This window comes from Coenobita brevimanus, chromosome 93 (genome assembly GCF_032717465.1).
Source record: "Coenobita brevimanus isolate Jiangsu-jjx chromosome 93, ASM3271746v2, whole genome shotgun sequence".
NCBI classification, from domain to species: Eukaryota; Metazoa; Arthropoda; class Malacostraca; order Decapoda; family Coenobitidae; genus Coenobita; species Coenobita brevimanus.
In genome coordinates, this window is record NC_137046.1 from 55,991,908 (window position 1) to 56,004,405 (window position 12,498).

The 12,498-nt window shown below is 42.8% G+C and overlaps 1 protein-coding gene across 1 annotated transcript in view; it reads left to right on the forward strand.

Annotated features, from left to right (window-relative positions):
- The window catches only part of 128up (GTP-binding protein 128up), an 87,288-nt gene that overhangs the window by 10,013 nt on the left and 64,777 nt on the right, over positions 1 to 12,498 (forward strand). Inside the window, exon 3 of the mRNA XM_080282454.1 lies at positions 8,741 to 8,871. Within this exon, the coding sequence (XP_080138580.1) occupies positions 8,741 to 8,871 (131 nt within the window). The remainder of the gene's footprint in view (positions 1 to 8,740; positions 8,872 to 12,498) is intronic.

The window sequence follows — 12,498 nt, forward strand, 5'->3', positions numbered from 1 at the left end:
TTACCACAGCCAGATATTAACACTATAAACACTACTCTATGATTTTCAAGTAGTTTGAGATCCATACTCCAAAAAAAAAAAAAAAAACACTGTGAAAGCAATGAAAATTACGAGCGCGTCTGACCGTCGCACTTGCGCTAGTTCGCTCTTGGTACTTTGTCATTTATTATTCATAAAACCCCTCACACTTTATATTTCTATTACTATATAACACTTATATATATCTACAGTCTTTATCCATAAGTTTCCTTCAGTAGTATTAGTTTATTGTCACTGTAGGGATTCAATTTCTTTCAGTAAAATACGTAGCAGTCACTTTCTTGTCCTGTATACTAGCATTGAGAGTGAATGTCACTTTCACCTTCACTCTCATAACTCATAGTATTCAGACATGCTTGAGTGAAACTTTCACTTTCATTACTCCTAGGGTATATACTCGTATTCTTATAATACTACTCATTTACATTTCTATTTACGTTCTCTATTTTATTTACGTTATTTACATTTCTATTTTGTTTACACTGTGTTATGCACTGTCACTTGAAGTAACTTATAAAACTATTTTCCACTGTTCACGTATATTTACATTCGTTACTTTCACTTGCTGTTTACACATTATTTACACATTATTTACAATTCCACTTGCACTGTTTTACTCAATAGAAAGATCGTAGTCACTCTTTTATCAATTGTCAGCCCTTTACCTCTTTCCACACGAGGTTTAGTAGGGGTTAAAGGTCACAGGGCCCTTTGCATGGGGGTGAAAAGTCCCTGAAGCTAGCAAGAGCGAACTGACGTACCTCCACGTTGGAAGATGTGAGTGAACTGATAAGGGTGGGCCAGGGTGGTGGCCTGCCTAGGGAAATTCATGACTACCAATGTTAGCCTCTTGACACGGCTATATATAGCAGTGAAATGATTTTGAAATCTAGACTGTACATTATAAATTAGGTAGTTCCTGGTGAATGTAAATATCACTTAGGCTTCTCCCATCCCTCCTTATATGTACAGTATATGTATTACGAAAATAGATTATACGGCATATTTCAAGGGGAAATAAACAACGAAAATTAGCGAACGAGTGCACGTGAGGTGTTGTCAGGTGGTAATTAGCCAATTCCAGGTGTATGGCACTCTCACTTACCTTATTTCTTTCTTGTATATATTATTTGGTATAAGAATAGGGCATAGGGCTTATTTCAATGGATGAAATCAGTGAAAAATTCCAGGGAAGATTTACTTAGCGTAGCACGGCTGGGCAGGCGAGAGGATAGGGTAATGGAGGGGGGTAGGGAGAGGAGTCAAGAACGGGGAGAAATGGCTAAATTTTCAACAATGGATGGGAGTACAGATGAGATTTGGAGTGCTGACTAGTGTTGGACATTGGCAGTACTGATAGATGATACAAGCCCCCACTTGGAAGCCCGGGTGAATTCAAAATAACACAGAATCACAAAAGCGATGCCCCGCGGTATGATCTCTTGCTCCCAAGCGTCACGAAAGTTGCCCCGTGAGGAGTGTAGGAGCCTGGGGCTAGGCAGTTGGTCCTGACATTTAAGATGAGAGTGACCAGCCTCACTCATCCCTGAGTGGCATTACGTGAACAATAAACCCCAACCATCCCTTGGATATAAACCTTCACCGGCTCAATCCGATTGGAGCAAAATAATTACCCACTAAACCACCAGGCGCCAAAATTTGGTTATATGGTTACCACCCAGCGTAGTAAATGGTTTCCTGGTGTACAGGAAACCATTTGGCTTGTCACTTAGTGTAGAGTCACCCACAGGCAGAAGGAAGAGGAAAGAATGAAGGAATGAAAGACAAGAGGGATTGTAAAGTCACCCGTAGGCAGGAGGATGAGGAATGAATGAAGGAAAGAAAGATAGAAGAAGATGGAAGGAAAGAAGGATGGAGGAAAGGACAGGGCAGACACCCGAGAGCAGCACTACATTGAGTGAGTGGATGGTGAGCGCCCCCACCTACCACACTATATATGAGCGCCTCCACCTGCCACACTATATATGAGCGCTTCCACCTACCACATATATAGATATATACGGTAGTCAGACTGATAGACATGTATATACCGATGGATAGATAGGTACACAGATAGTTATGCGTATATACAGTACGTGTGTGTGTGTGTGTGTGTGTGTATATATATATATATATATATATATATATATATATATATATATATATATATATGTACACACACACACACACTGTATATACACATAAGTGTCTGTGTACCTATCTATCCATTGGTATAAACATGTCTATCAATCTGACTATAAATTTATATACCCATATGTGGTAGGTGGAGGTGCTCACCGTCCACTAGCTTGATGTAGTGCTGCTCTCGGGTGTCTGCCCTTTCCTCTTCTCCATCCTTCTTTCCATCCATCCCCTTGTTTCTTTCTTTCCTTCATTCGTTCCTTGTCCTTCTGCCTGTAGGTGACTTTACACTCCCTCTTCTGTCTTTTTTTCCTTCATTCTTTCCTCTTTCTTCTGCCTGTAGGTAACTCTTCACTGAGTGACAAGCCAAATGGTTTCCTGTACAACAGGAAACCATTTACAGCGCTAGGTGGTAACCACATAACTAAATTTTGCCTCCTGGTGGTTTAGTGGGTAATTACGAAGCTCCAGTCGGATTGAGCCAGTGAAGGTTTATATCCAAGGGGTGGTTGGGGTTCATTCAATGTAGTGCTGCTCTTGGGTGTCTGCCCTTTCCATTCCTCCATCCTTCTTTCCTTCCATCTTCTTCTGTCTGTCTTTCCTTCAGTCTTTCCTCGTCCTTCTGCCTACTGATGACTCTACACTCCCACTTCTGTCTTTCGTTCCTTCATTCTTTCCTCTTCCTTCTGCCTGTGGGTGACTCTACACTGAGTGACAAACCAAATGGTTTCCTGTACACCAGGAAACCATTTACTATGCTGAGTGGTAACCATATAACCAAATTTTGGCGCCTGGTGGTTTAGTGGGTAATTATTGTGCTCCAGTTGGATTGAGCCGGTGAAGGTTTATATCCAAGAGGTGGTTGGGGTTTATTGCTCACATAATGCCACTCAGGGATGAGTGAGGCTGGTCACTCTCATCTTAAATGTCAAGACCAACTGCCTAGCCCCGGGCTCCTACGCTCCTCATGGGGCAACATAGGATTGGATGATGGATTGATGGATGGATGGTTAGGGTTTATTGCTCATGTACTGCCACTCAGGGATGAGTGAGGCTGGTCAGTCTCATCTTAAAAGTCAGGACCAACTTGCCTAGTCCCAGGCTTCTATGCTCTTCATGGGGCAATGTAGGATTGGATGATGAACAAATGAGTACATATCCATCTGTTTATCTGTCTATCTATATAAATGTATATACCTAACTCTTACAGAGCTGCAGACCTCATATGGGGCACAGTGGTCTGCACGGGCCACATCACAAGTCTCATATGAGGTACAGTATTAAATTGGTTACAGAACATTGACTCAGGGGAGGTAAGATACCTTTCAAAGAATCAACCTGGCTGTGGTTAATATAATATCAGGTAACATAAAAGAGAATGGCTACTTCACCTACAAAATTGCCAACACTCATCCCTCTCTAGATAGACATGAATTTAAAAACCACCACAAAATTGCTTTTTTTAACATGTGAGGCCCCTGCTGTTAGATGGACATATTCCAAAAAACATTGTTTTCGTCAAATTGAGGTTAAAGTTGATAAAGTTCACCATGAATTTCATACTTAATCATACATTGTTACATCAGTGTCATCATCTAATCAAAATCTGTTTGTTGACTATTTAAAAAAAAAAAAAAAAAGTAAATGGATAAAAAATCCACCGTCCCTTCCTAGACCTTATGAAATTATTACTAACTGGAACAATAGTGTGATCCAAGACATTACTACCCAGAGTACAGCAGCCTGTAAAAATGTGAATTTGCTATGAACTTTAGTTAATTTTAAATAAATTTTTTAATAGTGACATTTATGTTTTTGTTAATATGGTAAAGATGATGTATGGTAATAATATCGTTAGGAAATTAATTAAATTTATAGAATAAAAATACTCACCAGTCTCTAGGAGCCAGTAGTGCTTGAGTAGATTGATGGGTGGGGGGTTAATAGTCGAAGAAATCATCGTCCAGGTCAGACTTCCTCACTGTCTCTTTTCTTAGCAGCATTTTTCTTCCATGTTTCAGGCATGCTAAGTCTTTTCCATGCATGCACTGGTTGTTCATCTTCCACACGTGAATCACTACAGCTCATGATGTTGCATAAGTCCAAGCAAAAAGCTAAAATTTAAGGGCTGGCACTAAGAAGTAAACACTCCCAGCTGGTATTTAACCCTTTAACCGCGGGTATTGTTTTGGTCTGACTGTCCTCTCCCGTGGGGGTTTCAGCCAAATGTAAACAAACCTTTAAACCTTAATAACTCTGCACAGAATAAAGCTAGAGAAAAAAATAAGGTACCATTAGAAAGTACTAACCTTCAGCTTTCCATTGATGTAGGTTTCATGACTTTGTTGACTTTCACAGGACGGGGAGAGCCGTTAGAAGTGAGGGTTGTGAAATAACTATTTTACGCCCCACACACCAGTACCAAATGCCAACCACTCTCTCATAATAGTAATATAAACATATATGAACACTGTACATACGATAAACACCCACTCTGTGTTCACTGAGGTAGGTAAAAGGCACTTCCCTGCGGCTGCGCCCGCTCTTCACTGCGGCGGCACCCGCTCACTGACGTTTCATGCGATCTTTTCATTCTTTCTAACTTCTAATATTATTTTACATATAATCTGGGCAATATACATTATATTTACACTGCACTTATTACTATATTGCGTCACTGGCGCATCGCAGAATTACACAAGTGCCGCAGAATTACACAAGTGCCGCAGATTCTCTTATTACAATATCACTTATTATACTGGCCAATATTTACATTTTTTTCTAGGCAAAATATCCCTTATTACTACATTATCCATTATATAATTATTGGCAAAGCACGTCACTGTCGTATCACTATATATCACTGTCACTTTCAGTATTTACTCAGAGAGTGGTACTCGGCAAAACACGGAGTTACACATAGAGCGACTTGGCATTCCAGGCACTGGTGTGTGCTCATTTTTCTCGTCCTAGGCCTCCGTGTGGTGTTAGAACATACTCTGCAGCGGCCCTGTGACAACCTGCCACCTGCTGTAAGAGGCAATTTCACAAACTGGTGCCGGCTCATGTAATTGCAGCACTCAAGACGGTCAGGTTGTGTGTCAGAGTGTCGCCTCGGGATCAATGCCGTCACCTGACCAAATCGTGCAAGTAGCTGCTGCACGACAGTCTTGGAAAACTGTCTCAGTGATGGTTCCCTTATGCCCCCGACTTGTGTCTTGTAGAGAATGAAGGCGTTGAGCATGCACATATCGAGCATGTGCAGGCAAGCCTTCCTGTACCATCGGGTGTTTCTCCTGAGACAGTCGATTTCGCCAATCATCATATCAGACTTATCAACAAGTCTCATATTGACATTGTAATCAATGATGGCATCAGGCTTCATGATTGGCTCTCCCGTCCTGTAGCTGACCTTCCCAGTTCTCTTCAGTTCCCCCTTGTGGATGGTGCTGATCATATTCACGACCTTCTTGTCATGCCACCTGATCGCAAGAAGCTTGTCTGACTTCTTCAGGTGAACATCTCCCTTGGATGATGATGATGCTTCGGGGAAACTTGGCCACTCTTTCCTATAGCTCCGTACAGTGCCAACAGTGCCAATGCCGTGTTCAGCAAGGTATTTGGAGAGTTTCGGTGCTGTGTAGTAATTGTCTGTGTACAGCACATGATTACCACCAAAATACCTCTCCATCAGCACTTTTACAACGGAGCCAGAGAAGCCAAGGGGGTCTTTCCTGTTCACATCCATTGTGCTAGCAGAGTAGATGACAAAATCCAGGATATACCCCATCTCACAGTCACACAGCACAAAGAACTTTATCCCAAAGCGGTGGCATTTGCTGGGGATGTACTGCATGAATATGAGACGTCCTCTGAACAATACCAGGGATTCGTCTATGACGACTTTCTGCATAGGCCGGAAAAATCGCATAAATCGATCCCTAATCCTGTTGAGAAAATCCCTCTCTTTCCACAAAGGGTCAGTTTGGGACGGGTTTGCATTGTCAGCGAAGTGCAGGTATCCAAGCAGCTGTTGGAACCGATCCCGTGACATATACTTCCCGAATATTGGGATAGTAGTAATGTCATCCACGAGCCAGTACTCCTCCAACTCCTGTCTTTTTATATGGGGCATAAGAAACATTAGGGCAAAAAAAACATACAGCTCTCTGATTCTGACAGGCAACCACGACACTTGCTTTGGTGAGCCAATAGGTCCCAGCCCTTCTGCTGCACACTGAGCTGCATACCTATTGGTCTCATCGCTGACATGCTGCACGATTTCATCATCCATGAAGGCCAGGAAGTAGTCAACAAAGTCATCGCCTGCATTGCATGGGAAGGCAGGCTGTATTCCAGCATTTGTCATATCAAACGGTGGATTGTGTTGCTGAAAATCTGCACCGTCAGACCAAACAAATGCATCCACTTTCCCTGTGCGTGGTTCAGTGGCAGTGGCAGGTTGCATTGCACTCGTTTCCCCGTGAGAAGGAGCTGAGGTGGAGGCAATGGGTGAGGCAGGAGGTGAGGCAGGAGGCGAGCGGGAGGTGGGTGAGGCAGGAGGCAACGGGGAGGGGGGTGAGTGCGGGGGTGGTGAGTGGGGGGGTGGCGAGGATGAGGGAGCTGAGCGGGGGGCAGGCAGGGGGGTTTCTGACCTGGTGCGTGGTGAAACTTGACCCTTTCTACCCCGCTTATCACCTCGCTTATCTCCTCGCTTATCGCCCAGTTTTGCCCTCCAACTGCCACGCATCCCCTTTGTTCTAGGCCTGCCTGCCCTGCCTGCACGACCTGCCTTCCCTCGCTTTTGCAGGCTTTGGTAATTCGTACTCCTCAGATGATGTAGACTGAGGAGAGGGCACGGCAGATGATGATGATGATGTGAGGGCAATAGGGCTAGGGGAACGGGAAATTGATGGGAAATGCTTACTAGGGCCTGGTGTGGGAGACGTGAGCCTGCGCTTCACTCCCTTCCCACGTGCAATACCAGATTTGCCCATAGGAGCCTTTCCTTTCCCAGAGTAAGTTGGGGGTGGTGGGGGGGAAACAACACGATCACTTTCATCACTGTCACTATCAATGGAAAATGGTTCACCACCAATCACTGCCAAATCATCACTGCTTGCTGTGAGTGTGTCACTTTCACTGCCACAATCAAGAGTAGTACTTACAGTTTTGTCCAGCTCAGTTCTAATTTCAGGAGTGCTCAACCCCTTCTGCCTCGCCGTCGGCAGTTCCTTTACCGGTGTAGAGGTAGAGGGAACACTAGCACTAATCATTGTAGAGGAGGAAGCGAGCGACGATGAGTCGGGACGGAGCGCCATTATCACGCACAGAGCTGGACAGATACTGACTGATGTGGGTCAGGGCAGGGGTGGGGGGGGCCCCCTCAGGGTTGGAGGAGGGAGGTGTGGGATGGCTGGCGTGAAAGAACTCGACAGCTACTCTTGCGTGAGACACTTTGCGCGCCGGGAAAACGCGCGGTGTTCAAAATATTCACGATCATTCCAGAATGACACCCGCGGTTTGGTCCAGTTTTGTCAATGTCATTCTGGAATGACACCCGCGGTTAAAGGGTTAATGGCTACTGGCACTCCATGGCACACAAGGACATGCATGATTGGTCGAGCGGCAGCACGACAATACTGGTATCTGAGAAATGTGCGCTCATTGGCCGGTGCCAGCACCATGTGTCACCAGGAGTATGCCCGTCTTTCTCTCTAAACCCAAACTTGATCACAGGTGTGATGTACCCCAAAACATGCAACTTCGGTTCCTATTCTGCATTTTTGGAAGGTTGCTTTTACTTTGGCGGCTTACCACGTGGTAGAGTAAGGCTTCTAGTGTGGTTTCCCGTGAAAATCTGAAAATTGCCTGATTGTGGGTAACACCCCTTTAGCAGTGGACGCCTCTTGTCACTCCCCATAGAAAGACAGCCCATATAGTCTATACACTTAACCTTTTCTTATCCAGTACAGTAGAGTACTGTATATTGAGGCATATTTTGATAGGATATCTATTTTATTTTAAGTCTTGTTTTGTTTACAGTACAGTAAAACTTCGATATAACGGACTTCAGTAGACTGGAATTCGCTTTTATCAGAATCGAGGAGCTACCAGACTAAATTCTTATATATCGGAAAAAGTCTGATAAAGCCAGAAGCAGTCTGGACTGCCTGGCCACTTCAGCTATGTTCACTCCAGTAAGGTAATTAAAAGACATGTTTATCAGTGTACAGTACGATATTAATATATACCGGTATATATTATACAATTTTATTATTGTATTGAATGTACAATACAGTACAGTACTGCAGTGGTAGTGAAAACAATTTAAAAACTGCTGGTGTGATCCAGACTAATGTCTTGTATGTCAGAAAAAGTCTGGGTTAGCAGGGGGAAGTCCGGATGTCGCATTTATCGGAATTTGCATTTTTTGGAATGGCTTGGGCCCCAGTTAGTCCATTATGGTGAGGTTTTACTGTATCTGCATGCAGATAGTACTGATAATGATGATACATAGACTACAAGTGCCTAATTATTGAATCTTACCATTATACAGGTTTTCCTTCAGTTGGAAAGTCAACATTGCTGAGTAACCTTGCTGGAGTGTACTCAGAGGTGGCAGCATATGAGTTCACCACCCTCACCACAGTTCCTGGCTGCATCAAGTACAAGGGTGCAAAAATACAGGTAGTCTTTAACACAACTTTGATGGATTAGTCACTGTATAAGCCCAAGTAGAAGGTGATCTTTAAGATAAGTATAGGCCCTGTCATTGAAAGAAAATCAAATTTTTTGTTTGTTTTGTGTATAGAGTCCTTCTCATTTTAGTGGAGACCATTGACAATAGTTTTGAAGCAAATATACATTTTTTTGGAATATTTATTGGCTACAGTTCATCATCATCATCATCTTACCCAGATTTCATTCTAAGGATATGGGTGTCTGAGAATCAGAGAAAGGAATGCCATAGGAAAACATTTTACATTGGAAAACTGTTGATATCAAGAGTGCCTTCTGAAGTGGCCCATTCATTCATTCACTCATTAAAGGCATAGAAGTTCTCATCTTCCCATGCAAGCAAATCATTTATAAATACTGAATATTTACCATAAGTGGTAGGTGGGGGCGCTCACCATCCACTCACTCGATGTAGTGCTACTGTCGGTTGTCTGCCCTTTCCTCTCCTCCATCCTCTTCTGTCTTTCTTTCCTTCATTCTTTCCTTGTCCTTCTGCCTATGGGTGATTTTACATTCCCTCTTCTGTCTTTCTTTCCTTCATTCTTTTCTCTTCCTTCTGCCTGTGGGTGACTCTACACTGAGTGACAAGCCAAGTTGTTTCCTGTACACCAGGAAACCATTTACTACGCTGAGTGGTAACCATATAACCAAATTTTGGCGCCTGGTGGTTTAGTGGGTAATTATTGCGCTCCAATCGGATTGAACCAATGATGGTTTATATCCAAGGGGTGGTTGGAGTTGATTGCTCATGTATTGTCACACAGGGATGAGTGAGGCTGGTCACTCTCATCTTATTTGTTGGGACCAACTGCCTAACCCCGGGCTCCTACGCTTCTCATGGGGCAATGTAGGATTGGATGATGGAATATATATATATATATATATATATACTGTATATAATTATTTATCATCATCGTCATCTAATCCTGTGTTGCCTCATGAGGAGTGTAGGAGCCTGGGGCTAGGCAAGTTGGTCCTGACATTTAAAATGAGAGTTATTGACGTCATTCATTCCTGAGTGATATTACATGAGCAGTAAACCTGAACCACCCCTTAGATATAAACATGCATTGGCTCAGTCTGATTGGAGCACCTTAATTACTCATGAAACGACTGTGCGCCATAATTTGTTTACATGGTTACCACCCAGTATTGTAGGTGGTTTCCTGGTGCACAGGAAACCATTTGGCTTGTCATTGAGTGTAGAGTCACACTTGGAGAGAATGAAGGAAAGAAAGATAGAAGAGGAAGAAAGGAAAGAAGGAAGGAAGAGAAGAAAGGACAGTCACCTGAGAGCAGCACTGGAGTGAGTGAGTGGATGGTTAGTGCCCCCACCTACCACCCATATATCACTTATAATATATATATATACTGTATATATATATATATATATATATATATATATCAACACTACATTGAGTGAGTGGATGGTGAGTGCCCCCGCCTACCTCCCATATACCATCCACTATATATATATATATATATATATATATATATATTGTGTGTGTGTATACAGTATATGCTGTGTATATTTGTGGTAGGTGGGGGTGCTCACTATCCACTCACTCAATGTATTGCTGCTCTCGGGTGTCTGCCCTTTCCTCTCCTCTCTCCATTCCTTCCTTCTTCTGTCTTTCGTTACATCATTCTTTCCTCCTCCTTCTGCCTGTGGGTGACTTTACACTCCCTCTTTTGTCTTTCTTTCCTTCGTTCTTTCCTCTTCCTTCTGCCTATGGGTGACTCTACTCTGACAAGCCTAATGGTTTCCTGTACACCAGGAAACCATTTACTATGCTGGGTGGTAACCCTATAACCAAATTATGGCGCCTGGTGGTTTAGTAGGTAATTACAACGCTCCAATCGGATTGAGCCCGTGAAGGTTTATATCCAAGGGGTGGTTGGGGTTATTGCTCATGTAATGCCACTCAGGGATGAGTGAGGCTGGTCTCTCATCTTATATGTCAGGACCAAATTGCTTAGCCCTGGGCTTCTATGCTCCTCATGGGGCAACGTAGAATTGGATGATGGATGGATATATATACTGTATATACAGTAATCCCTGTACTTTCCGGACGCCCACTTTCCGGACATCCCCACTTACTGGACATTGTGGGCCTGGACCATCGGAACTGAAAAATGGCCAAAATAAGAAAAAAATCCCCCCAAAATCCGAATTTTTTCCCACCCGTAATTTGAAATTGCTGTGTGGCGCCAAACAGCTGCTTACACTATGGCCCCTTCACCCCTTCCTTCCTCCCTCCTCCCCCCTTCCCTGTCAGGGTTGCCGTTTGTTATTTTTCATTACCAAATGTGGGCCAATTTGGTAATGAAAAATTCGTTTGGTAATGAATCAGAATAATGCATTACCAAATGGATTTTTCCCATGTATGAGGATACACAGGATGGAGATGGTGGATTGTTTGCTCTCTCTGATTAATCTGCTACCCTGCATAGCGTGAAAATAATCACCATGCTGTTAATTATAAGGAGAGTGATTACATGTACAGTATTTCCACTTCTGTATATAATTAATGAAGAATAAATGCTAGCTTTACGAATTTGGTAATGAAAAGTTAAATTTGGTAATGAAAGTTGAGGAGATTGGTAATGTGGCCGTTGCGATCTGGCAACTCTGTTTCTCCGACATCAACAGTTACTCCCTAACTTCGATTGTGAATAGATGCTTATTGCACTGGAAGCCACACGTGCTCGTTTTTTGTGAATAAACAGTGAATAAACTGCAATACCTCGCCACTAGACCGCATGGGAATTTACAGTGTTGTGCAGTGTTAAGAAATTTGAACTTAGAGTGCAAAGGATCAACTGTGGAGTGCAAATTGGCAGTTTAAACTGGTGGTTAGAACTGCAGTGGTGCAGTTAAGAACGATGTGCAGTGTTAAACAATTATAACTCACAGTGCAAAGAATTAAGTGCAGCACACAACACTGGATTACTGTACGTGCTCCAAGAGCTTTTTCACCATTGCCAAAACCTTAGAAAGGCAGCCACAAACGTGATGTAAGTACCCTGGCTGAGGTACAGTCACTTCTAATTCCTCATTCTTTGGTTCCTTTTCATTTATTTCATGCTTTATGTCCATTATTGGTGTGAATAAGGCCTTCTATCTATCTATTGCCAGACGCCACAATCCCGTAAGGGGTGGCCATTTGACTTTGAGTTATTTGTTTTATGGGGAGGGGCACTAATCCTCCACCAACCCACTTGTTGACACGTAGGGAGCACGTATGGTTTGGTTTGAATAGGTTTAAATAGGTGCTATGCATGTCCGATAGGGAGTTATTTAGGTGGCTTTCAAAGTTAGGCTGGTTAGGGTCCATAAGTACCAGTCCAGGAGGCTGGTGCCCACCATCCGGACAGGACCACTTTCCGGACATGCCTTTGGCTCTATTACATCGGATAGTGGAGGGATTACTGTTTATATATATGTATATATATATATATATATATATATATATATATATATATATATATATATATATATATACATATATATATATATATATATATATATATATATATATATATATATATAGATAGATTTATATATAGAGCATC